This window comes from Dendrobium catenatum, unplaced genomic scaffold (assembly GCF_001605985.2).
Source record: "Dendrobium catenatum unplaced genomic scaffold, ASM160598v2 original_scaffold_86838, whole genome shotgun sequence".
Lineage (NCBI taxonomy): Eukaryota > Viridiplantae > Streptophyta > Magnoliopsida > Asparagales > Orchidaceae > Dendrobium > Dendrobium catenatum.
The window spans coordinates 97393-125241 of NW_021405279.1; the positions used below are offsets into that span (position 1 = coordinate 97393).

At 35.1% G+C, this 27849-nt stretch overlaps 1 protein-coding gene across 3 annotated transcripts; it reads right to left on the bottom strand.

Moving 5' to 3' along the window:
- Positions 1-2520: 2520 nt before the first annotated feature.
- LOC110093223 (putative inactive cysteine synthase 2) lies at positions 2521-27849 on the bottom strand. 3 transcript variants are annotated; one of them, XM_028691934.1, is made up of 10 exons: positions 27556-27847; positions 21339-21448; positions 21182-21239; positions 20829-21092; positions 20554-20691; positions 6198-6249; positions 6035-6084; positions 5111-5170; positions 4948-5028; positions 2521-2660 (listed from the first exon to the last, which is right to left on the bottom strand). In XM_028691934.1, exons 1-10 carry the CDS (start codon positions 27760-27762, stop codon positions 2571-2573), a joined length of 1110 nt encoding a protein of 369 aa, XP_028547767.1. In that variant the 5' UTR covers positions 27763-27847; the 3' UTR covers positions 2521-2570. The 3 variants fall into 3 exon arrangements, with proteins under 3 accessions (XP_028547767.1, XP_028547768.1, XP_028547769.1); XM_028691935.1 differs by having other exon boundaries at positions 2530-2660; positions 4948-5012; positions 27556-27849; XM_028691936.1 differs by lacking the exons at positions 2521-2660; positions 4948-5028; positions 5111-5170 and having other exon boundaries at positions 6029-6084; positions 6198-6269; positions 27556-27849.

Genomic DNA, 27849 nt, shown 5'->3' on the forward strand with positions numbered 1-27849 from the left:
ATAACTATTAGTGGATTCTTATACATTCTTTCCCATATTTTCCACGTAAGCAAGCAGGTCTGCAGGACTAGAGTAATGTTAGGTAGTGGGATATATAGATACAGGAGGATTTCGGCGGTGGGAATTCAGAACAGTGCTTAGAAGAGAATGTTCGGCACAGTGTTTTCAACACTGTAAAGAACGGTTGAGAATAAAGGTTGAAGGAATTTTTTTGATTTTGAAGTGGCTGTGAAGGAAATTTGCATACTGAGAGTTTGGCACATTGACTGCTTGCGAGACTATGTAGATCAATACGGAAGTGTAGCAGCAATTTTTAAAATTCTGAGATGGGAATGATAGTAATTTTACTGTGAAAGATTGGAAGCCGATTAAGAGCAGTAAGGGTTTGGTGGAGTAAGAAACAACGAAAAGTTGAGAGAAGAAGAAAAAGAATAAGAGAAAGTAAGGAAAAGGTAAGGATTCTAATGTGGTCATTATGTTTTATATTCTCTAAATTCAACAAAGTTCTAAAGATGATAATTGACTTGTATTGTAGGATTATTTGTATATTTGTGCAGAAAGAAGGTTTTGAGTTGATGTATCAAAGGAGAAGGTTACGTGGTGTAGATTTGGAAGAGATCACTAGTCAAGGAGATAAGTAATGCCTTCAAATTCAAATAAAACAACTTTCAATTATAATCATGAAGGTAAATTTTGAACGCATTAAAGTGAAATGTTCTTAAACTTGTTTAATGTATAAAAAATGTTTTTTTTTCAAGTTTTCAAGTATGAATGATCAGATACATAATTTAATCAGGTAAGTGTAAAATAAGGTTTTGTATGGTAATCTAAATGTTTTCCTATTTGATACTGTTTTGAAAAGATATTAATTCTCTTGCACATGGTATGCATTTTAATTGTGTATAGAGTAGAACAGAAATGATTATGAAGAATGCAATAACTTATATATGACTTGTGAATACTGAAAAGTTGATAAATATCAATTTAAAAGTTAAGTTTGACTATAATTGGTGTATAACTTACTAATGTATGTGGGACAAAAAGGTTTTCTCATATATAAAAATACATTGTAAGTGGGACAAAATGAACCCCAGAGATTATGATATCTGCATAGTAGGTGGGGCAAAAAGGGACCCCCTAAATGAGCAAAAGGGACCTCTAAAGAGGCAAAAGAGACTTCTATGTAATTCAATGATGATAATGTCATGTTTACCTGGACTCCATTGAATTATGTTATTAAAATGTAATTAAATCTGTTAATGAGTAAAATTGATATTCATTATAGATTTAAAAAAAGAAAATAAATGTTAATATCAAGAGAGATTTTATGAAGTTTTCTTAAGTAGTTTAACTTTTATTTATGTTTTCAATATTATGAATTTTATAATCATGCAAGTAAAATTCTATTTAAACTTGCAAAGCTTATAGAGCCTCATAACTCACTAGTATTTTCTTACTGACTGTTATTACAGTAAAAGAAAAGATCGGAGACAACTAATTCTAAGTACTTGAATGTTTCATGTTAATTTTAGGTCTGTTTATAAGACTAACTTAAGATATGTGAACTTTATAATGAAGTATTACTTTAAATTTTTGTAGTGGCTCTGTGAATATCTTATGTTGAAATTTAAAGTTATTAATTGCTTATGTTTGATGAGATGTATGAGAACTGAACTCTTAGTTGTTTTTTAATGTTCAAAAGTATCGTATAATTAGTAAATGAAAGGTCTATATTTGTTATACTCCTTGTACTGTTGAGATGTACTATGGTGTGTTACAATTAAAGCTTCATTTGGGACAACTTTCTTACGGCTAATTAGTGCAAATTTTTTTACTAAAAAGTTTTTAAAAAGGAATAAAAAAAACCATTACAAATAAAATCCAAGATAAATTGCATATAACTTAAGTTTATTTTGAAAAATCTGTAATACAAATTTTGATTTATTATTCATGATTTATTTCCTCTTTCATCTGACAATTAGTCTAAGATAAAAAAACTCATCATGACTAAATTCAAAATTCAAAAAACTGATTTATAATCAATTGAATTTGATTCAAAGACGAAATTAGTCTCAGACTAAGATAATTAAATCAAATCAAATATAAGTTTTGTTGGAGATAATTTTCTTCCTGCTTTTTAAAGTAATAAAAAAGTTATCCCAAATAAAGTCATAATAAGAGAACAAAGCATTTAGTTGGACAAATATGAGCTTGAATACATCAGCTGAAGCCAGTTGCCTCTGAAACCAGTCCCAGACATACAAATGTTCAACCTTAAAAACCAAGGGAACTTTTCTCAGATTCAGAAAATCAATCATGAAAAATAATAACTGTTTTCTTATGACAAATTATAAATTCAATCACTACCAAGCTCGCATCTTCTCATTCTTAACAATCAGAGACAACAGGACAGCACCCAATTTGAGGCTCAACAATCTGCTACTAGATGAGGATGATTCAGAGTAGTATAATCTGCAAAGATTAGGAGAGCTGGTCTCTGTGCACAACTCTCTAGATTTCTCATTTTTCTCAGTTGTGTTTGTTCTTTCAAGCACGGTGGCTTTCAGGATTCACCTCTTCCGCAGTTTGCGAACTTCTTCATGTATAGGATGGAAAAGAACTGTGGAAATATATCTCTCTCCAAAACTGGGGAAAATAACCTGTACATTGCATTCAAGTTAGTAATTTTGCATGCTCATGGACTACAAATACCGCCTAATCATTAAAAAAAACTTCCATTTTCTGCGTTAGTTCTTAATGTCAAAAGGAATAAAAAAACCATGCATTTTAAACTTCAAATTAATGTGCATAGTATACTTCTTTGTACTGCTTAGGAAGTAATTCTTTTCAAATGGCATTTTGACATGTGAAAAATATATTTCTTACAAATAATTTTCATTGTTGTATTATTAGCCTTACCTCAATTATTTGGGATCAATTTTGTGAATCATTGGTTTTCATTTGTTCTTACTTAGTGTTATTTGAGATATAAAATATATTCTTCCTAAACTATTTTAAACTTTTATCTATCAAATCTTATATCTCCCATTCGTCTCAATGACCCATTGAAACTAATATTATGTACTCACATTATGGGTGCACTGAGAAACATGCAATTGCATTGTGCAATCACTCTTAAAATTTTATAAACCCTCATTTAAAAGTCAAACTAGTCATTGCACGGTGTTCTTGAGCGGTTCACACTACCAATAGAATAGGATCGTAAGTTCTAATTTTGTAAGTCTGATCTTCCTTGCAAAGGCTAAAACCAATAATACTTGAACCTCGAAAATGGCCTCGTTAACTGAGAATCTCCACAGGAGAGAACTTTATTTTCAAAATGCCTTAAAATCCCCATGCAAATCATTCTGGGGCCGAATTCAAGTAAAATACAAGAATATCAAAGGCTAGAGCAAAATCTAACCCCATAACCATTTAATAAGGTTGATAACTTTGAGATTAATCGCAGCTCATAAAAAAGCCATTTTTATATTAGATGTATCATTATGTTCACTCTCAAAATATCATACACCTATAAAGACGTGACACATGTTCTATAACAGGATGATTTTGCTACCAAATGGCATTAGTTTAATAAAGATTAAAACTGAGACCCTCTAAAAGGGTGGTTTGCTACAAAATGACATCATTATATTATCATCACGACCATAACCTGAATTTTCCTTAATGGCTCTAGCCCCTTGAGTTGTGAGTCAAAAGGTATACTTAATAAAGCCCTTTATTAGCTAAGGTTAACTTAAGATTGTCCTCTTAGACAAACATCTACACTAAGTCTAAAAAGTTCCCTTGGACGACCTAACCCATGGTTGCTGACAAAGATTTTTTGGTCAGATTGGGTTGACTAACTCCATTGACTAAGCAGACAAGGATCCATGACAAATTGAGACGACGGAATCACAAGATCTTGATCGAGTTTGCTATTATTCCCACTTTAAGTTAACAACAATAAATTTTCAATCCAAATATAAAAAATTGATGCTACAAAACATTAAGCTTCTAGTGTCAAATTAACGACTAATTTTGATAAAAAATTCTTTCCTATCAATGGAAGGGCTAATTCGTATAGAGGCTTGTGCCTATATGAAACCTGAAAACAAATCATAATATCATCCCAAAATGAGGATAAAATCTCTAATTAGTGTCTTATTTATAATAAAATCTTCTAAAATTTTCAACCAAAACTTGACTCACTCAAAAGAACTGAGCATAAATTTTCGGAGCCCACACATGGCTAAAAAGTAGAAGTTCTCTAAATCTATAAGGTCCCATTAGACGACGCAACCTACGGTTATCGACAATGATAATTTGATTAGGCTAGGTCGACTAACTTTGCAAATAAAGTAGAATAAGGTCCATAATAACCCAAGACAAAGGAAGTAAGGAACCATGTGATTTTAATTGGATTAATCATCATTCCCCTCTTCATGAACTCTTCATGGACTCTAAGAAAAAAAAAGAAAGTACATTTTCTCAATTCTAAATCAAAAGTGCTTCTACTAAAAGCTAAATGTTTAGCACCTACCAAGTACTCTTAATTGAAAGTTTTCATAATTGAGAGGTTAATTAACTATAAGAGCTTGTACTCATGAGAAATATGAAATCATATTATAATGTATTTATAAAATGTGAGTGAAACCTCTAGATAATTTTTCATTTGTAATCTATATGCTTTTTTAAAAAAATTTATCTGGAACCACAACTATCTTAGAAGAGTCAGGAATGAATTTTCGAAGTCCACGCTTACTTGAAATTTGCTAATCATTTACTACTGAGCAGGATGATGCACTTATTCAAAGTTCAGGAGAAATAAATGTAGAGAACTCACAATGCTTTTCAAACAGATCAAAAAAGTGTTTGTGGAATGGTATGCATCATCAATCAAAATATGTAAGGTACTAAAATTCCACTTAAATATATGGCCCTTACTGCGATCAGCATTCCTGCATTTTCTGGCCTCCTTGCCACATGAATGGCAGCGGCAGCAGCAGCTCCTGAAGAAATGCCAACCTGGAGAATTAACAGGTTGTTGCAGTGAACAAGAGAAAAATAAATATCTGTAATAAATATATCAGAAAACAAATGTGCTTACCAGCAAGCCCTCTTTCAAAGCTAAGTTTCTCGCAACCTCAACAGCTTCAGCAGTGCTTATCTAATATTTTAGGCATGTAAGAAATGATTGTCTTCAAATATTTAGGGATATAAAATTTCTCATCATTCTTTGTTTCCAATGAAAATTATGACAGAAGAAATAGTTTATTTTACTCGAATATTTCATAAGAAATGTAGCTAAGAGATTCAATTAATATAGAATAGTGCAACCAATTGTAGATTAGTATTCTTGAAGTACAAATCTTAACCACTCAGTTATATGAAATGAATCAAATGATGCTATGACATTTATTGCACATGGACACCCATCAACTCCAACCATCCTACGCAACTATCCTAAAATTTTGTAATGCTAATGAAAATACTTCAAGGAAGCTGCTATGCACAAAGTAAATAACATTCCACTTGCATTCACGTGATTTAACTTGCCTACACTTTGTTATTTATCATTAACTTCAAAAAGTTCTCATATCAATTAAAGATGTAATATGCACAACATTTTCTAGAATCTCAAATAAATATATAGGAACATATTCACAATAACTTCATAAATTCTCTCATTATGGGAAAATACATACTTTAATCGGACTTTCAATGTGATTGAAAGCAAAAAAAAAGAAAGAAAGCAAGAAAACAGAAACAGAATTGTTTGATAAGATGCTGACAATATCTTATGATCAAATGATGGTTTCTCTAAATGAGATATTGTATGATTTAAAATTTGACGTCAGAATATCCAAGTAGGAAACGATAAAAAGATAACAAGTGGCACTTTCATTACCGACACAGTTCAAAGAAGCCTATCTAATAGAAGAATGGCAGCCTAAGATATATCAAGTTCTTCTAATTTCTAAAAATTCTCAGTTTATACAAGATAATGCAATGGCAGATCCAACAAACATACCTTTATAACCTCGTCAATCAATTTAACGTCCAGAATACTCGGTATATAACCTGCAAAATACATCTTAACTTAATACAGAAAAGAGCTTGCAAAATGTATCTAATAGAATAAAGAAAAGAGCTTTCAAACAACTTATGAGAAGTGCATTTACTATCATTACTACCTGGATTGTCCCCAGAAATGACGCTAGTTTCAGAAGGCTCCACTCCAATTATCTGCCAAGTACACAAGAAGTCTACATAGAGTTTATAACAAATAGCTTGTTGCATTTATGCAAAAATCTGCTAATCGAATAAATAGTAGGACATTGAGTCAATATCAGTTATTTTCCTGAGCATGAATATTTTTATACAGTTCCAAGTCTACCACCTATTATTCTACAGAGCAAGACTCATATTGTGAAGTAATTGCTGACTAATTTGATATAACATTTATTTCAATCATCATATCCCAAAAAGATTTAGATGAGAATTTGACTCTTAACAGGACACAATAAAGAAAAATAATTCATGTAGCCGACCCCACATTGTGGGATAAAGGCTTGTTGTTTTTATATCATATCCCAAAAGTAATGTCAAACAGAACCTTTAAACAACCCAATACTCACTGCTAAAATATAAGAAAGTTTTACCCCATATCAAATAAAAGTATTATAGTTAAGCGGTTAAGTAACCTTTGAAACAAGGTAAATAAATTTAGAGAATGGGTGCAATCAGATTAGAAAAATCAAACTTGGAACCGTGTGGGCACACATGCTTCTGTATTTGGTGTAGGATAAGTGAAGGACTCGTGCTGTCACAGAGTCATGTGCTAAAGAAGATATCTCAAGCTGTCACAAAAGATCCATGTGCTAAAGAAGGTAGCTCCATAAAAAAATTTGCTGGGTTTGATGCTTCTAAACTTAACCTTAATTAAATATATTTGTTGAGAGATTTTCCTTATACTATGGATGATGAGTTCAGCAGTAAAGCCAATGCCCTCCTGCCAACAATAAACAGCTTTCTCAGTTGCTCGTGACCCAACACAGCAAAGATCATGCAGGTTGTAGCAACAGCATGGGTCGTTGCCACTGCCCCTAACATACCTTAATAATGGCACTTTATCAAAGTCCATGTTTGATAATACTATATCATTACCAGGCAAGCACATTAAGCTGTCTCCCATTGCTCATCCTAAGCTGATACTTTTTTTCATTTTTCCTTTAGTCAGGGGGTAGAGAAGAGAACATAACCACCCATGTTGATTCTGTCCTGTGATGAACTAGCACATTATCTAACAATGTGAATTCTATCTTTCTATATTTTCTCTCTAGCCAATCCTTGTCAAAATAGCAATCTTCGATAGGATGGCTAATTACAGATGATATGGGTAATAATTTGGATTGCCAGTATAGTTAGATTTCTCTGGTCTCTTGAATTCTGACAATTCTAAACCTACTATGAGTATCTAAAATAACTTAGCAACACTTTCTCTTTTGAATGAATATTTTTTGTTCATTTTGTCTTTAAGGGATGGGAACGTTCGATCACCGGTTCCCACTTATTGACTTGGTCGTTCTCTTCCACCAGGAAAAGTCCGAGGCGTGTCGTTCCCTCCCAGTACTAGCTTTTGCTAACGATTAGGGTTGGCTAGCTATTTTCCCATGTCCTCTTTATAAACAGGTTGTTGGCCCTTATTGATGTCATAGCCACCTGCTTTCCCTTATCTGCCCCAAAAGAGAATGTGGAGTGGGCTTCGCTCTTTTTGGTGTCTAGAGCTTTTTCTTTCTTGAATTTTTCTGAGTGGTTTTTAAATTTTGATAAATTCAACTTCTCAAACTTTGTCACCCTATCTAATAAGTCTTAAAACATGGTGATGGAAGCCATTCACAAAAATGGTACTATCTTGTCAACAATGTTTCCTATTAGCAACTGAATAGCATGCTCCTCTTCTAACTACTGCTCACATTTCGTACTTAAATTACACTGGCTAGTTATATATTTGGTCACTGATTTGTCTCTTTTCCTCTTTGCCAAGGCAAGGTCAGCGATAATTGTCTTTTCAGTCGTATTGGCGGATCTCTTCACGAACAGAGTTTCCAATTCTACGAATGTCTTCACATAATCATTTGGCATTTTAGCGTACTATTCAAAGGCAGTCGTTAAACTATTAACAAACTGTCGGAAGAGTAAGGCATCAATACCCCCTGTATTTTCACATGTGGCCTTGAATTGCGCCAGGTGCTATTTGGGATTGTTGTTGTCACTAAAGGTATTGAACTTCGGGATAGAATATCCTCTTGGATATGACACCTGTTCATATTCTGTCGGGTACAAGCAACTCTTGCCTATTAACTTTTTCATCTGATCTGAAGCTATGACAATCTTAATCTTTTCATTGATGATTGTCTCTAATTGTGTCACTATCACATGCTTGGACGTGCTTGCCACATTTGAAAGAGTAAGCTAGTGAATTAGGTCATTAACCTTGTTAATGTCTTCAGGTGTACCCCGTACTCCTAAAACATGGGGTGCTAGATGAGCTGGTGGATTAGCGAGACCACTAATCAACGATTGATGATTGGTTTGTTGGACCGGTACAAGGTTGACAGTGACATTTCTTTGCATCATTTGCATCACGCTATCATCTCAAACATTTTGTCATTTAACTGAGTTATTTTTCTGTCCTTTACCCTCATCTGATGATGCATCTTCCTATGCGCTTCTACCAGTGTAGTAACGTCATTAAAGAAGACAATATCTTCAAGTTCTTCCTCTTCTTAATTTTCTGAGAGGTTGGCATCTCTACCGGTAGTGGATCCAACCCCGTGTTGGTGCTGATATACTCGTATAAGTGGGGGCTCATCATCATGCTCCACCATGTAGACCACCTCAACTTCCATAGCCTCTTCATCATCATCATCATCTTCTTCTTATATCTTGATTTCCAAGCGGCGACGCTACTGAATTTTCGGTTCATTGCATATCGTAAAAAATTATTCAATCCGTAGACTACGGTCGAAGCCAACTTTTCCTTTGGAGGGGATCAACGAGTGATGGGATCCCTTAGAGGAATCTCCAAGGTGTCAACCAACGGACCGGCTACATTGTGGACCTTTTTTGGGACCCACTTCTGACCGTTTTTGTTGGCGGGTGTAGATATCTGGGAGGTTGCACTAGATGTCACGCCCGGTGGTATTATTCTCTGTGCTATTCTCTCTTTATGGGGCTTTAACCTCTAGATTTCCTTTCCTTTCCACATGGACCTCTCAGCGGTGGATCCTTGAATATGCAGTTTAAGTGTCACACCTCGATGCTCAACATATGGGGCTTATCTTTGTTATATCTTTTTCACTATCACAATAGATGATATATTTCCTTTCTTGAATTTCCTCTTCATTAGTCCCTTCTCCTTTTCCACCTTCAATACTCTAATGTACTTTGGCAGACAATGTTTCGGGTTCCCTCTGGGGGATTGGAGCATGATGTTGCTGCTCCTAGAAGGACTGCTTTAGCTTGGTAGTAGAGCTATTCCTCTTCACCCATTTCAAATCTGAAAATTTGTTCCGGAAGTGTGGAAGGATGGACTGGCAGTGGTTGCTAATCTCGTAGCTCCACGTTGTTCTTCCTTCTCTGCCTCCTTATCAATTTTCTTCCTGATGAGGAAGCTTCAGTATTTATGTCTTTCAAGTGCGACAAACTTGTTTAGTAAGGCGGTGGTTTTGGCAGTCACCACAGAAATTTTCTGTCCAACTACAACCCTTTTTTTAGCTAGTGTCCTTGGCTAGGATAATCTTTCAAAGATAGAAATCATCTTATGAGGAACATCTTCATTAGTAGCAGTTCGCGATGCTGGAAGATGTGCGCAATGTGCATTGGCTTCAGTATAATGAGGCTGGGATAATCTTTTAAAGATAGAAATCCTCTAATGAGGAACATCTTCATTAGCAGCAGTTTGCGATGCTGTCAAATGTGTGCGATGTGCATTGGCTTCAGCATAATGAGGCCTTCTGACAAGCCTTTCAGTTTCCATGCCATATATAAGAATGACAGCAGTCTTTGCAATAGTTGCAAAGAATTTCAATCCACTAAACTAGATGGTGGCTCTAGCATTTTCGGTGTTGATAACGACATTAGATAGCTAAATGCTAACTCCTCATCCCAGCTATACAATAAATGGGGTGTTCTGTAATTGCATTCTGCATAAATGAAATACAAGAGTTAATAATCAAATATTGATACATTATCCACAATTTCAAAATGCAAAGATTGTATAGAATAAAATAACATAAACAAGTAATTTAAATAAATTTAGATCATGCTTAGTAAAATTTTAATGAGTTTCTTAAAGGATTGTTTTAGAATATTTAGAATTTTAGCCCATATTGATTTATTGCTACTATAGTATACAAAAAACTAGCTAAAGATGGAAAGAGAAACATCTCAGTGGAGTTGCTAGAAATTTGTGGGCTTTGAAAATTCCCACCCCGGCCTCTTTGCATCCCCTTTTTTTAGTCAGGTCATCAAGGAGAGTTTTAATGAGCAAGTTATGAGGCAAATTTTTATAAGGTTGATTGAATTTTAGATAAGATTACCCAGATATTTCTCCCTCATTTAGCGAGGACTTTATGATCTGAGTTCAAGTTTCCTATAGGCGTAAGCCCCATAATTAATTACCCCTCTAGATAGTGAGAGAGAACTTTTGATTAAGGCTAGTCATTAAACATATATGTAGTATTTGGCGATAATAACTGCATAATATGAAATTTGAAAATTTGAAATTTATATCATTGCACACTTAAAACAGATGGTGGGGGGAATGATGATGAGCCCAATCAAGATCTCATGGTTCCGTCATCCTAGATCATCATGGTCCCAAGTTTACTTAATCAGAGGAGGCAGTCGACCCAACCTGACCGAAGGATCCTCATCGACAACCATGGATTGCTTCGTCCAAGGGTATCTTGTAGACTTATGATGAATGTTTGCTTAAGGAGATAAAATTTGAAATCACCTTAACTAATAGAGGGTTTTGTTCCTTATAAGTCATATCTTATTGATTCATTACTCAATGATTTAGTGTCGTTGTGAAACATACGGGCTCTGACCATGATCGTAATTTAGTGGTGCCATTTAGCAGCAAAACTACCCATCAGAGAGTCCAAGTCATAACTGTTTACCTGTGGTACCATTTTGCGCGAAACCACTGATTAGAGGAAACATGCTACATCTTTATAGAAATAGATGATTTGAGAATGAATTCTAGTGATATTCTCGACTAGAAATTCTCTCTTTATGAGTTGAAGTGTTTTTCAAACTTATCCACCTCAGTAAATAGTTGCAGAGGATGGATGAGTATTTTGCTTCAAGTTCTTGATGATTAATTTTAGTTTTAAATATATTAATGTCATTGATAAATGTAGAGTTTTGCATCTTTAATAGATCATTGAGAGTTAACCTCTCCGATTGAGATTTATATCCAACACGACCATTATCAGGGATTATGGACAATTTTACTCTATTGGCATAACCTTATCGACTCTATCTATTTACTGACAGAGGATTCGGTCAATGTATCTAGACCTTGATGACCTAAAATGAACGTATAAAATAAATACTCCGATCGACGCTACGACCATATATTTATTTGATGTTTCAATCCATGGAAACTCTGTCTTTTTGCCAACAGAGGATCAGGCTTAAACTTGAGTTCATTTCTTGACCCTCACAACATCCTTAGATGTCACGTGTATGCATATGTCACGCTCGTCGGGGCTCATGTGGGTATATGCATTTGAATGCATTTTGAATGATGTGTATAGAGGTTGTACGCATGAAATGTAGTGGATGTACACGACATATCTACATGCTCATATACACATTTACATTCTCATATACATGTTAACATGCTTATATATGCATTTGCATAATTACATGTATGTATGTGTAATGCATTTCACTTTACGCACTGCTTTATCGTGCTTTCATGGCGTGTTGATGTGCTACATAGTAACTTAATGCATGAACATAGTGTATGATGTATCTGCATGATATATATGTATAATATACACATGCATTACCTGCTTGCTTGCTTAACGCATTAGAATGATGATTTAGTGTTTATATGTAGTGCATGATATATTTATATGTCAATGCAATATGTCGTCACATCATGACATATTTTGCATTTTAAATAACGTATTTGCATAGTGCACCTTGCATATTGCAAATGCATGCATATTATGAATGTGTCAGTGTGCATTTTAATGCATGAGGGGGTATTTTTGAAAAATTCAAATATGACTAATTATGCAAGTGATCGTCATTTAGAAGATGCACGAGTTTCCTTAAAGGGCATGTGAACGCCTTTTGTCTGCTTGCATGAATGTTACGGATCCGGTGACGTTTAGCAGTGTGCAATGTTTCATTTGTCGTGCATCGACGATGCGATTTAGTTCATTTTGTCTCCTACATATTATCATTTTCTTCAATATTCAACCTGTAGGAGTGCACTTCAGGCTGCAAAGGAGCTGTGTGGTGTGTTAGGAGCCTTCTACTTGTCGCTTGCAAGTAAGCTGATTTATCTAGTGTGATAACCTGACGCCATCAATTTATTTCTTCAATTCACCAGTGATCTGCAGTTTTTACTACAAATTCTTTGCTTCTGCTTGCAGGTGAATCGTAGCGTTGCGTTACAGGTCATTTGTTGCCTCTTACAATCAAGAAGTGTTGCTACTGATCGCTTGCCACTTCCTGTAGGTAGGCTGTTATGCAATGCAAATCCTCTAGTGCCTTCTGTTGATAGGTGTTTGCATTTACTACAGCTCTTCTGTATTTTCTCGTGGGTAGTATGTCGTGTGTATGCCGAGTCTCTTACAGTGGTTAGTAGATGCTTGCATTCACTACATATTGACCGCCTTTACTTGTAAGGGTTCAATGTATTTGCCTTATATTGAATGGTTGTTGACTGCAATGATGTCGTAGCATCCATCGCCTGTTGCTGATTATCACTCGTAGGCATACTATTGTGTATACGACAAATCTTTCATCATTGCCAGCAAGTGTTCGTATTCATTGCATGCTTTTTGAGTGTGTTTGTAGGATATTCGCTATATAACCTATCCAATATTATTGTTCGCAGGCGGATTAGTACATTCATCACTAGTTCCTATTGGTGAATTACTGCATTCAGTTGTACATCAATTTTCATTGTTCACAAAGGATCGGTTCTTCTATTCGCAAGTCAACTAACAATAGCGACGGACAGGCTGCATTTACTAGCACATTTCATCAGAATTTCCTTTGGCAGGTTTATTATGTTCCTTAGCAGTCTTTCTTTTCGAGTTAACACATTCATTATGTGTTTTTTTTGCTCGGTACCATTCATAAATGGTTCGTTGTATACATTATAGATCCTTTGTTGTTTGATGCGTTTGCTTCCAAGTTGATCTTGTGGGGAATGTTATTGTTTGCAGGAAGGTTTAGTGTGTTCATTTGCATGTCAATATTGACTGTCGGATGAGTTGCATTCATGACTGATTTCTTTATGCATGTTGTCTGACAACTCACCACACTTGTATATTGACTTTGGGTTCACAAGAGATTGGTATATTTGCTTGCATGCTGATTAATGTCGACTGTATGAGGACAACACTCATCTTGAACTTAATGTTTCTTTAGTGGATTAGTGCATTCATTAAAAATTCCTCCTTTGTGGTGTCTACGAGTCATGTTAATTTCATTGTTCATCATTCATGTGCACTGAGAGTTTGTTCACCATGAATTGTTGCTTGCACACTTCTATTTTGATCTTGCTATTTTGTGATTTGCATTTTTATGCTGAACCTTAAGTACAGTTCCCTGTGGTTTAGTTTGTAATTTTGGTTCCTTGTGCTTGTTTAAGTTTTATTCATTTTGAGTCCAAATTTCGGCAGCCTCCTAACATATCCCCTATTTATGTGAATTTTGGAGAGCAGGAGCTTCCCACCATGCTACAAAAAATGTGTATGGTAGATATCGGGTGACACCGTTGCCATAATTTTTTAATCCTACAACATTACGAAAAGCTTGTATGGGTCTTCGAGGAACCTATTTTGAAACTTGTGAATTTTCTCATAGGTATAGAACGCTAACATGGGTACTTAGGAGTATCCCTGCCACACTAAGAAAAGTGTGTATGAGGCTCACCCACCTCGCTGCAAGCATTGCACTGAGCTTTCTCCCACTATGCAAAGAAAAGCATGTATAGGTAATCCGCTCGTTGTGCCCCAAACGCCGACAACGAGATTTTGGGGGATTTTAAGTTTAGCGGATATTTATACCTTAATGAGTGAGTGAAACAATATCGAGGCAACATTGATGATGGTGATAGTGTCGACTGTCGTGATTGCGACAGACCCAAACATAATCTCTCTCTTTTCTTTTTTTTTTTTTTGGAATCTCTCTTTTTTTGTAAACTAATAATAGAGAGGAAATGGGGTAGTTTTAGAGGAAGAGGAAAAGGTTTCAGTTTGTTGTAGTGGATGAAAGGAGTGAAGGTCAATGACTTACAGGAAATTAGGGAGGAGGTAATGAACTTCTTTAGAAGAATGAGATGTGACTGGGTTCACATGTATGCCACAGATGGTCGGTGTTGTGTGGAGCTTGAGGTCGGTTTTGGTGTTCAAACTAGGAAGCTGGAAATCTTCGACCTATTGTTGGTGTAGTGTGAAGAGAACAATAGTTGGCTACGGGTATTTGGGTCGGTTGAGTGGAGGCATTCGAACAGAGTTGGAAGGGTAGAGGGAGGGTTGGCTTCGACTGAGGATACTGGTAATTTATTTGAATTTTCTATTAAAAGAAACTGATTAAATTAATTATATAATATTAAAATATTATTTTATTATAAAAATATCATAAAGCAGTTAAGGCTTTTCATTAAAAGCCATTTAATTCCTAAGCAAATGGCTAACAGAGATGTTTTAGAGAGAGAAAAGTGAAGAGAGAAAAAGGAAAAGTTAAGATTTGGAGGTCGCGGAGTGATTTTTGTTAGTCAAACTAGTTGAGATATTTGTTTGTCTCGCTGTAATGAATCTTTAACCTTCTGATTTCAAAGATTTTGTGTTTTTGACATTTTTCTGATCAAATTTGTGTTTCCGTCATTGAAAAATGAAAATAACTTTGTATTGACAAAATTTTTACGGCGTAACATTTTGTATGTTATAGAGATCATGATTATGCGCATTTTGAGTATTTATTTAAGATTTTTCACCGGGTGATTTTGAAAATACAACGATTTTTGTTTACTCAGAAATTTATTTTGATGCTTAAAAATAGTGCTTTAGTTCAACTAAAGCTTCATAAAATTATTTTATGCAATATCTAGTAATTTGGTTAAATTCGAAAAATGTAAATTTTTGCTCAATATGTTTTTTGTTGTCTACCGGTAGACATTTTGGCATTTTCTGAATTCATCTCAATTGTGCATTAATTGCTGCAATGCATTAAAAATGAAAGTGGATATGTGATTGGATTGAGTAATAGCTGATTGCTATTACTGTTATACTACTGTGATAATAATGTGAGTGTAAAAAACAGATAAAGACTGTTTGACTCGTTGGTTAGAGACTGAATGACCTGTACAGGATGGTGTGCCGACATGCTTTCCTTTAAATATTGTAGTTTGGTGTTTTCCTCCACTGATTCACGTGATACCGATTGGGAGTTATAAGGAGATGATTACTGTGACGACGGGCAAAGAGTGATGATTCTGTTTATTAAGCCAACGATTTACTGATATTGATATATTACTAAAAAATATCGTGATAGCCAAGAATTCTTTACTTGTTTAGTGTGACTACTAAAATGCATATTGAAATTATTATTACTATTGAAATTATTATTACTTGTTTATTAAGCCACTGGATTATTATTATTACCGATTTGGATACTGATACTATTTGATATTATTGATTCACTACATTGATAACAAGCATGTGATATACTGACTACGTGATATACTGAATTTATTAAACATGTAATTGAGATGTTGAACTTGTGATTGAGATCTAATTTAATACTGATATAGAATAACTGGATAACATGTATACACTATTATATGATTTTATTTCATTGATAGGATTTCGCTAGTCTTTACTGATATTTTGATTAATGCTTTATCCAATTTCTTTATTTATTGAAATTATGGATACAACGATTGTTTTATAGATTTGGTACTCGTACTTGTTTACTTCTTTACTAGTTTCTGCACCCTAGTGTTTTATTATTTACAAATTTTATTGCTATTGCATTTGAGATTTATGATTTACGCACTGATTCAATGATCATATGAATATAAGTGCTATGATTTGACTGTTAACATGCATATTGCTCCTTTACCGTACTTTGAATTTAGTTATAAATTTTGATAATATGTTGGGATTTTTAACTCATTATATGTGGTTAAATAATTTCAAGTCAAGGCAGGGGAGCAGGAGTGTGAGGCTGGTTAGGATTCTTCAGGTTCTATTAATGTTTGTTTTTCTTTTGAACTCAGGACAGAGTAGTGATATGATTACGTAGATCTTAAGTAGTGTATATTATTTTTGGTAATGAATACAAATATGTACATTAATGTTTTGAATTATAGAATCTATTTTATTATTTATTACTAATAAATGATATTAGATAACTCTGATTGTTATTTATTAAAAGATAAAAGAATAATTCTTCCAAATTAGATTCTGGGATATCACATCAATTAAAGCTTCATAATGTTATTTTATACAATATCTAGTAATTTGGTTAAATTCTGAAATTGTAAATTACTCCAATAAAAAACTATGGCAAAGACGGTTTGCGATTTGGAGTTATAATGACTTTAGAAAAAAAATGGCAAAGTCAAAATATGAGTTATTACATGTTTGGCCTGGGTTTGGTTGGGGCCGCTGGCTACTAAGAGTCAGATGAGTGTTCAGGAAGAGGAAGGAAGAGGCAGAAGGTTGTTGTGAGGGATCGGTCGGTTGTGTCATCAATTCGACTGCGAGCTGGGAGGTGGAGATCGAGTCGGCTTCGAATGTGAGGAGGAATTAGGAGGTCGATTCAGGGCGGATTGCGTGAGGTCGGATCACGACTATGGTCGGCTCCTGCTTGCAGACGGACAGGGAGATTAGAAGTTGGAGGTCGGTTATGGCAAGCAGTATACAAAGGCAGTTCGGGCTGTGGCTGTGAGGACTAGTATGTGAGGATTGATTGGTGCTGGGAGTGGCTTTATTGTGGTGTTCGAACGGGTTGGGTGAGATAGACAAGAGATTAGCTTGATCAGGAGGCTGAGTTGTGGCTTGAGGAGGAAAGGAGGAAGGGATTTTATAACAAGTAGGTTCGATCGCAAGAGTTCAATCGTTGTGAGCTATGGAAGAAGAAACGAATGACAGCCTCGCTCGATTTCTTTTTAACGACTAAGCAGAGTGTCCTTTTGAGCAGTCGATCGTAGGATTTGAGCAGAGAGCAGAGATCGTGCGAGTTGAACGGCGTCGTCACTGAATAAGTATGATCGCGTATACTTTTTTCATTTTTTTAACTTTAATAATAATAATAATAATAATATAGAAATAATAAAAATGAGAGAATTTTGCACGCCTCAAAATCGTGCGTTGCCGAATCGATTTGTACGTCGTCATGGCAACGATTTTCCCGCACGAATTTCATTGGGCAAAATTACAAACATTTTTAGGTGACTAAGACATTCCAAACTCAACGACGAAATCTGTTTTGCGATTGGATGTCGTTTGGGCAATGTTGCGAGTCATTTTCGGGTGTCGGTCGTCGATTTTAACTGTTTTCGCTCGATTCAACTACGAGGGGCCCCTCTTAGATAAATTTGGCGCTCCAATCGCAACGACATAGTCTGTTTGACAATCGGAGGTCGTTTGAACACTTGAGTGATGTGTAACGCCCGCCAACCGTCACTCAAGTCACCAATTTCGCCTCTTTTTTGCACGTTTCTTGGTGTATGGGTCAACAACTATCTTGTACGAAAGTCATGATGGAGGATTAGCCGGTCATTTTGATAGGGATAAGACGTTAGCTATATCGTCCAAGACAGGTTTTATTGGCCAATACTCATTAGGGATGTGAACTGTTATGTGAAGAAATGTAGGGTATATTGCATTGCAAAGACACACCAATAATGATCTGATCTCTACATTCCATTACCTATTCCAGAACTACCTTGGACAAACATAATATGTCAATTGAAGCCTAGGAAATCTCTTGAGGTGTTTTATGGGAAAAAACATCCACCGACGTGATTTGATTTGTTCTAAATTAGAATTTGCTTACAAGAAATCCTGTAATCAAAAGCATGAGATATAGCCCCTTTGAAGTGGTTTATGATCGAATTTCATCTCGTATCAACTTGATTCCTTCTGTTACCCTTACAAGTCGCAACCACAATGTTGAACTTCACATTCAAGAAATAAGGAAGCTTCATGAACAAGTCCAGGAACAAATCAAAATGCAAAAGATAAATATTAAACACAGGCCAACAAATCTAGAAAACACCAAATATTCAAAAAAGGAGATTTGATATAGATTAAGCAATGAATAGAATGTTCCCCTCCTGGAGCTCATGGAAAACTTAAAAACCCAAGGCTGATGGTCCATTACAGATTGCCAAACGCATCAACAATAATACCTACCAATTAGAACTACTGAGTGATTATGAAGTATCTGCTACTTTCAATATATCTCATTTGACTCCCTATTGTGAAGAACTAGAGGCTTTAGATTATCCTAAAGCCTCTCCTAATCATGGAGAATGACGTTGATGCTTTCAAAGACCAGTTGGTTAAATCAACCAGTTCAGCTCCAACTTGAAACAATCATTTTTGTAATAATGTTTATCTAGTTGTTTTTTATCCTAGTCATCAAACGTTTGAACTATAAATAGGAGACTCTCCTTTCATTTGTATTCCTTAGAAATAAAATTCTGGAGTTTGGTTTTCTATTTTGATTATTTTTTTGTATCCTGGAATGTTTCTAGGAGGTGGTCACCCCTCCCTCTCTAGCCCACTACAGTCATAGGCTATCTTTTCTCGTCGCTTAAGCCAACAGGTCTCCTCCTTGCGGTCAGAATAATTGCTGCCCAGAGGTCTCTGGCTCTCCTTCCCTGCGTCCAGATTGCCTCAATTGAGAGGTTGTATGCCTAGTCTCAATACAGGGAGGATGTCCACCTTGTCTCTATACATAGAGGTTGTCCGCCATTCTTCCAACATTCTCATTCCAGATGTTTAATTCTTTTTCCCTCATTTGATACCGGCGTCACTGGAAGATACAATTGAACCTCTTGGCGCAAAGCAATTCCACTCGGAAGATTTTCTCAAGGCAATTTCCTTGCTACTTGTGATTCTCTTCATGAGATAGTTGAACACTTTACTTAGTCACCTACTCTGAATAAAAGTCAATCCACACAACCCATATTAGAGTCGCTCTATAATATTTGTAGCCTCATGAGTTCATGGTGATGTCGCCTGCCTATCGTTTTTGTGTTAAACCACTGAGAATCTCTCTTTATAGACAATAATTTCAATATCTTGCACCTGCCACACAAAGCATGGTAATTGACCAGTTGCGTGTAAAACCCCTCTCAAAACTAGTTAAGTCAATGTGCTGACGACAACAAGATCTTCTCCTCCCTTGAAGAATCAGGACCTCAACTTCTATATACTGATGACAGCCTCTTCTAAACTTCACCCCATTCTCACTATTTCTGATTATTTCTGTAAAGCAATATAAAAGATGATTCTCCCTTCCTTATCCCACCCTCTCAAGAAAATCTTTATAACTGGTAATTAGCTAACTAAGAATATCACAAGGGCACCAATTCTAGTGTGGATATTGACATCTTTTGTTGAAATACTCTAAATTCTATGTTTGTAGCTAGCGTGTCTATTTCTCCTTACTCACAAGGGTGGCTCTGAACAACTCTTCAGCAGAACGGCCCATTATTTTCTTATAATAAGATGTGCTCAAGACATTCAACAGTAGAGTTTGAACACCTATCTCTGCAATGGCAATAGATGAAGAAGAACATATAGAAATTAGTCTATAACACAAAGAACCCGCACCATAGCATCACAGGAATATAACACAGCCTTTCTTAGCTTGCATGAAACATGACATGTCGAAATATAAAGTTCTACCTGCTTCTATTTTGAAAAATCTAGGATAATGGCGTCAATCTAAAAAAAATATTATCTAATCTAATAACTAGTGAAAGCCATTTTAAAAGTCAATCTCTTTTGCTAGTTGCTAGATTCAGAATTAAGACATTCAGGATGTGAATTCCTTGATGCTACACCTGTAATAACTGCAACGAGAGCCAAAAAAGATGAATTCCAATAAACAAAGTCATTACAATTGTCATAAAGGATTATACCTCTAGGTTAAATATCATGCATATGCATTGACAATTCAGATAACAATAAACAATATAATAGATAAAGGCTCTGCAAGGCTAGCGATATTGAGTGACAATTTGGTGCAATACACAAAGCGACAAACCTTTATGTCCTTGTTCATTGTTTTCAGGTAACGACCTGCCCCTGTGATTGTTCCACCTGTGCCTATGCTTGCAACAAATATGTCAACCCCACCCATTGTGTCCTCCCATATTTCCGGGCCTGTGGTTTCAAAGTGGATCTGTCGTTTATTTGAATGATAATCTTTATATATCTTTTCTCCATCAAATTTAAAGTACAAAATGTTGGAAAGAAGTAAAGCATGTTATTTTTCAGGTATTGTGTATATGAGAAAAAAAGATAACTTTATTCAACCACCTTGGCATTGATGGGATTATCAAATTGCTGAAACATATAAGCATTAGGTGTTTGACACACTATCTCTTCCGCTTTGTCAACAGACCCTTTTAGACCTTTCGCAGGGTCAGTTAAAACTATCTCTGCACCAAATGCACGAAGAAGAACCCGTCTCTCTAGATTTATGGAAGCAGGCATCGTTACAATAAGTTTATATCCTCTTGCCGCAGCTACAAATGCAATACCGATTCCAGTATTTCCACTAGTCGGTTCTACTAAAATACTCTGCATGACATATAATTATTCCTATCATATTTAATGATGCTAAAGAGTGTGAGTGTTAGTAGCCGTTCACTATAAGAAAAAAATCTCACTTTTAATGGAGAAATAAGCCCCTTCTCTTCAGCATCATTTATCATGCCATATCCAATCCTGAGTGTGTTATAACAAAGAATGGCACATGTAATATCAAATGTAGCATAGTAAGCATTAGTTGTTCAAAGGTAACTACACTATGATACAAAGACTTACCGATCTTTGACACTTTTACAAGGTTCCATAGATTCAAGTTTTGCAGCAATATTAGCCACGCAACCTTCAACCACATGGTTGAGATAAATCATTGGCGTCCTCCCAATTAACTGATCCAAACATTGAAATGAAGAGTTAGGAAGGTAACTGCTGAGAATACATGATCAATAATTGGTAAATGACCAGAATCAATATTTTTTACTAAATCTATTTCAGTTCAAAAATATATGGAAAGAATTTCATTCATCAATTTACATAAAAAATAAATAGCTTCTAATTTCAGATTGCACTAAGGGTAATACAACGCATGAAGTATGATCACCAGCATATTGAATTGTTTAAGCTTGCATGCTTGGCATCATAGTGAACCCCCTTATCCATTAATTTGAAATTTCAACTTTGCTAAATTACTATGATGCACAGACACGGACACGGCGACACGAATACGACATGGACACGGACACGGGACACGTCAATTATTGAAAGTATAGGACACTGACATGGGTTGGACACGGTATTATAATTTTTTATATTTTAAAAATAGTACATAAAAATTGAATAAATATAATTTTAAAACTTATTTAGAAATAATAAGTTATTTAACTAGGATTTGTGCTTAAAATGATTAATATTAGAATGTCGAGAGTCGGGCGTCGAGCCGTTTATTAATCATCGAAAGAGGAGTTGACAATGATATCGAGAGTCAGGCATTGATGTTATGCAATAAAAAATTGGGCATCAATGTTAAGAGGGCATTTATCGTTGATGTTGTGAGGGCATTTGGTCGTCGATGTTGAGAAGGTGTTGGACAAAGATGAGATGTGAAGTTGTGGGTGTAAAAATTGCTAGCATCGAGCATCAATTTAAAGACAACGTCAGACTTTGATATGGAGATCATTTTGAAATGTTGATGTTGTAACGACATCAGACGTCGATGTTGAGATGACATTGAGCATTGTTGTGAAATCAAAATTGTAACCCATCAAAGAGAAATGAAAATGAGAATATTTGATGAATGGGGTATTAAGTGCGGGTGATTGATTTGATGTTGTGGATAAAATATGTAAAATATGGGTGTCGGACAAGTGTGTTCAATTTGTATTTAATATTTTTTTAATTGGACACGTTTGCAGTGTGTCTAACACGTGTCGGAGGAGTGTCGGGCGCGTGTCGTGTCGGATACGTGTCGGACACTGCATGTGTAAAACCCACAAAAATGTTGTTTTAGACCTCACACGCTTTTCAAAACGCTGCGACGAGTTTTAAGTAAAAATTTAAGTTTGTCGGATTTCGATGGAAATAATTTTAAAAAATTCTTCACAAAATTCTAAGAAATTTGATATATAAGACTTATATTTGATTTTGCTTAATTTAGGAATTAAAATTCATCGAAGTCTCATAATTTCAATAATACCCCTAATGTTTATTCAAGCATGGGTTATTTAAGTGAGGGCAAAATTGACATTATGGAAATCCCTAAACCCTAAAGGGGACCGAAAAATTCGGTCCCCATTTCATTTCTTCCGCCCGAACTCATGAAGAGGAGAAGGCGGACGGGAGAGGAGAACGGGTGGCTCCGGCGGCAGATTCCGGCGGCCAAACTTGGGGAAAATTGTAGGGAAGATTAAAAGAAGGCTAAGGTGAGTCTTCATGAACCATTTCCCATGTTTTTCCTTAGGGTTTTCTCAAGAAAAGATTTCTAGGGTCTGAGAAAACTTTGATTTTCTTTAAGAATTTTAATGAGGGATTGTTAGGGAATGATTAGGAGATTTTTTTTTTATGTATAGAAATATGTGATTTTCTTTGGAAGTTTTGAGTTGGAGAAATTTAAGGTTTTTCCATAGAGTTAGAAATTTTGATAGTACTTTTATAAAATTGATTCCTAAGGGTTTTATGTAGTTTCTAAGGGAAGAAATTGAGTTTTTCTTACAAAATGTATTTTTCTAATTTTCTAATTATTTTAAATCCGAAAATATATTAATTTAATTATGAATTAGGTGTAAGGGAGAGTTTGGCATGTTTATGTGAGGGAATCAATGAAAATGTGTTTTCCAAATTTAGGGTTTTAAGATAATTCCAAAAATAGTATTTATTTTAAATTTATAATGAGTGTAGGGAATGATGTGTGTGTTTCATTTAGGTGTTGAACACGTAGAAAGGAAGAGTTCGTAAGGATTTTTGGCGGAGCACGTTGTATTGAGGTAGGTAAATGTGACACTTTTAAATTTAGAAGAAAATTTCAATCTTTTCCATCATAGCATGTTTTATATTGTTGTGAAGATTTTTAGCATTCTTCCAATCGTACTGTTTTTATATCTTATTATGCTCGTAATGTCATGCACATGTTTTCTATGGTTGCCTAATTATATGAACTCATTTGGTAATGATTTAGAGACAATGTGTTATCTTACATTGCAAGTACAGCTCTTATGTGATGATATATATATTGCACTTGTTTCTTTCTAAAGTGATGAATAAAGAATGTACTTAGCTCTTTTTCTTTCCTCATGTTAACATGAAATCATGTAGCACATTAGGAGACAATTGACCATATGCATGAATAAGAATATTCATATGAATAATTATATAATGAATGTATGTGCATGTTGATGCGGAGATATCTTTGGTAAAGGGATACTCTTCTGAGCATTGGTAATGGTGGTTCTTATGAACCAAATGGTAAATATGGTTCTTATGAACCAAATGGAAAAGAAATGGCCAAACAAATTATACCTGATCAGTACAAAAGATACTTCCGAGACGGGTGATTATAAAATATACATTACATTATATGCATATAAAATATTTTATGATTCATGAAAATAATTCATGTATTGTGTAAAGAGGTGGGCAAAAGGGACCCAATATGAAACCTGAATTGTAGATGGGGCAAAAGGGACCCCAAGGAAATGAATACCTGCATAGCAGGTGGGGCAAAAGGGACCCCTAAAGAGGCAAAAGGGACCTCTATGAAATTCAATGGTAATAATGCCAGATTTATCTGGACTCCATTGAAAATGTTAAAGTATAGCCAAATCTTTTAAAAGATTAAATATTCAATATATATCTCTAATAACATAAAGGATGATGTTCAATATGATGCTTTTGATGCTTTTCAAATAATGATAAGTTGGTGCAATGATTAGCTCAATATTGTATTTCATTTGATCAATTTTTTATTGTTATTTAATTTTGCATAGCTTATGTGAGCCTCATAGCTCACCAGAACTTTCTTCTGGCTGTTTTTACAGGTAAAGGAAAAGATAAAGTTGTTGCTGATTAGATTTCAAGTACCTCAATGTTATGTGTTATTTCTATATTTGTTAGTAAGGATTATCTAAGGGTATGTAAATACTCATTTGAAGTATTTTGTTTGGATGTTCCTTAGTGGCTCTGTAACTATGTTGTGGAAGTTTAAAAAAAAAATGTGAAGTACTTCAGTTAATGTATCAATGAAGGTTTATGAGATATGTCGTATAGTTATGCAAGTGGTTAACTATATTCAAAAACTTTATGGAAGGAAAATAATATGTTTTAGTTGTTACACTCTACAGTACTATTCAAGGGTAATGTGGGGTGTTACAGAAACTCTTAGGTTACTTGAGCCATTGTAGCAAAAACTAAAACAAACTTGAACCCATGTTTTTCAAGCTGGAGTAGCTATTGAAGAAAATTTTATCCTACAAAATTGACTAATTTGAATTCAGAGATTTGGAGAAGAAAAAGGCTTCGCTTTATAGCACAAATCTATTTCTATTTATAGATCTATACAAAATATCTAATAAAGAAATAAATAAATTACAAAATCTTTCATAATTGTCCTAATATAATCCTTCCTAAATCAGTCACCTAATTATGGAAATAGATCGGAGTGATCCAGGTAAGCCTTCCCACGAATCCACAACCTAGTTGTGGGATCAACTGCTAAGGGACGGCTGAGATTTAACACTTCTCCTCAAGCTAGGGAATACAGATCCGTCATTCCTAGCTTGGTAATCAGTCCCAGAAAGACAGAGTTATCAAGTCCCTCGGTAAGAATATCTTCAAAATGATCTTTTGATGGGACATGGTAGATACATATAAGACCACTGTCCATTTTTTCTTTTATAAAATATATGTATAGTTCTATGTGCTTGGTCCTATCATGCTGAACCGAATTGTGAGCTATGCTAATTTGTTGTCACAATATAGCTTCATGGGTCCTTCCCACTTGATCCTTAGGTCTTCTAGAATCATCTTGATCCATAGTAGCTTACACATTCCCAAGGACATAGCTTTGTATTCTGTGTCTGCACTCGATCTTGCCACCACATTTTGCTTCTTGTTTCTTATGTAACTAGGTTTCTTCTAAGGACTGTGCAGTATCCTGAGGTAGATCGTTTATCTAAGAACGAAGAACCACCTGAACCTCCCTTAAAAAAACTTCCATTAGGCCGCCCAGAATGTTTCAACTCACCATGCGATAGATCCAATAACCCACCTGAAGATGGATGACGACCATCCGCTACAGTCGCTTGAGAGCCACCACTAGCATATGGACAGCGGCCTTTCGCCGCCATACCAGAAGGCCCAAAGAAAATGCGGCAAACATAAATTTTTTTGAAAACAAGCGCACTCTCTCTCTCTAGAAAACAGGCGCACTTTAATAGCTCGTTTACGGGCAACTTTTTCATCAACGAAGTTCAAGAGAAATTTGAGTAGATAATTTCTTTTAAACTTGTATGTGCAGGCTTGAAGAAGCTTTGGGTTGTAAGTTTGAAAGAGATGCACTTCCTGAAACAAAAAGTAGGTACTCTTGCTCTTGAACGAAGGTGATCAACTTCTTTATCGGCTTATGGAGTGAAGGTGTTTAAGTTGCAACAAGTTCTTAGTGGAATCCTATTTAGACTTAGGTATAAAAATAGGTTAGTTTGGTATCAAACTATGTGAAAATCATTACGTCCATGCTATTTATTTAGATTAAGTTTTTACCAATTTACTTGCTTAATTTGTTGATTCATATGTCTATATGGTGATTCATATGTTTAAGCACCCATATGCTTTAGCTGTTGACTGTTGAGCAAATTTCTTGAATTCAGCTTAGTCATTAAATTGCCCACCTACAATAATATATCTCTTAATCACCATTATGTTATGTGAACACCATTTCTGTTTAGAGCTTTGGTATTTGATAATCAAATATTGTGATAAAGTGGATCTTTATTGTGGAGCTTAACTATTACATCACTTACTCGCTTTACATTATGCAAATACATCTTAAATCACTTATCTGATTGTTATTGTAAGCTAAGTTTATTGATCACTAGAGCTTGCACTAATTATGTTTTTCAATTATTCAAGTGCTTATTATCTAATCACTCACATTAACATAAACCATCTTATACACTCACTTACACTTACATGTCTTTGCTTGTATGTTTGATTTATTATTTACTTTCACGTGCTTGACTATGAAGTTTTGAGTTGGAAAGAATTCCGAAGGAAGTTCTTTGGTGCCGGTGCTTTACTTCGAAGCATAAATGTTTCATAGTAGCAATGAGGCTCAATAGTTGCATGCAGTCCACTTACCTATAGCTTCACTTCAACATGCCCTGATTATATTTTATAACAGTTTAACATCATCTTACATGTTTATAGCATGTTATGTTTGATTTAGCTAATCCAACCATTGTATTCTTCTAAATGCACACCATTCTGCTTGCTGTTTGGCAAAATGGGATAACATGTTCACCAAGCAAAACCGTAAAAGCAGGTCTTGGTTAATGATTTTGGCTAAAACTCAGAATTTCAAAGTACATTCCTCGCGCTAGATGAACAAGATGTATATGACCAAGGACTGTAGTTAAGTCCACTAGCTTCCCCCTTCAAATCAAAGTTACAAATGCTAATGTTCAAGCTTTTAAACATAATAAACAGGCTTATTATAAGAATAAAAATTGTGAATTTTTATTTCTGAGTATAAATTGGAGGAAAGCACATCTTCCAAATGAAACAAAGAAGGAGATCAATTAACCCAAATTCTTAAACAATGCAATAAAAAGAGCGTATTTTCGCCAACAATCGCGGAGAAAGTTAGAATTAGCATTTTCGATTGTTTCACGGTGAATTTAATTAAATAATTCAAGTAGTAGAACAAATAAACCAAAAAGGAAAATGTGCCGGAATTAAGGAAATAAGAGATTGGCATGTAGAAAGGAACAGGAGATGGAAATGGAACCTGGGTGACGTCTTCAGCGATATTGACGGTCTCGAGCTCTTCTCTACTCTGGAGGGAGACGGCCTTCGCTGTGATGAAGAGGCGCTTTCGCGCAGGGACTCTACTCATGGATAAGCAAAAATAGGAAAGAGATTTGAAGGAGGAAATGCATCTTGGAATAGGAGAAGAAAGGTAGAAAACAGGAAGAATCGGAGAAGAAACTGCCATGTGTGGGTTTTGCTGAGGTTTTGGTTTTTGAGTTTTTGAAGCGTGAAGCGCTCGAGAAGCGGATATGGTCGGAAGAGCGCTATGGAA

Excerpts from the sequence above, each read along its gene's own strand:
- LOC110093223 (XM_028691934.1), bottom strand. The coding sequence starts at position 27,762 with ATGGCAGTTTCTTCTCCGATTCTTCCTGTTTTCTACCTTTCTTCTCCT. Across the intron at positions 21,240-21,338 it reads TGTAAAAGTGTCAAAGATCG|GATTGGATATGGCATGATAA; the intron begins GTAAGTCTTTGT and ends TAACACACTCAG. Across the intron at positions 6,250-20,553 it reads CAATGAACAAGGACATAAAG|ATAATTGGAGTGGAGCCTTC; the intron begins GTTTGTCGCTTT and ends TGTACTTGGCAG.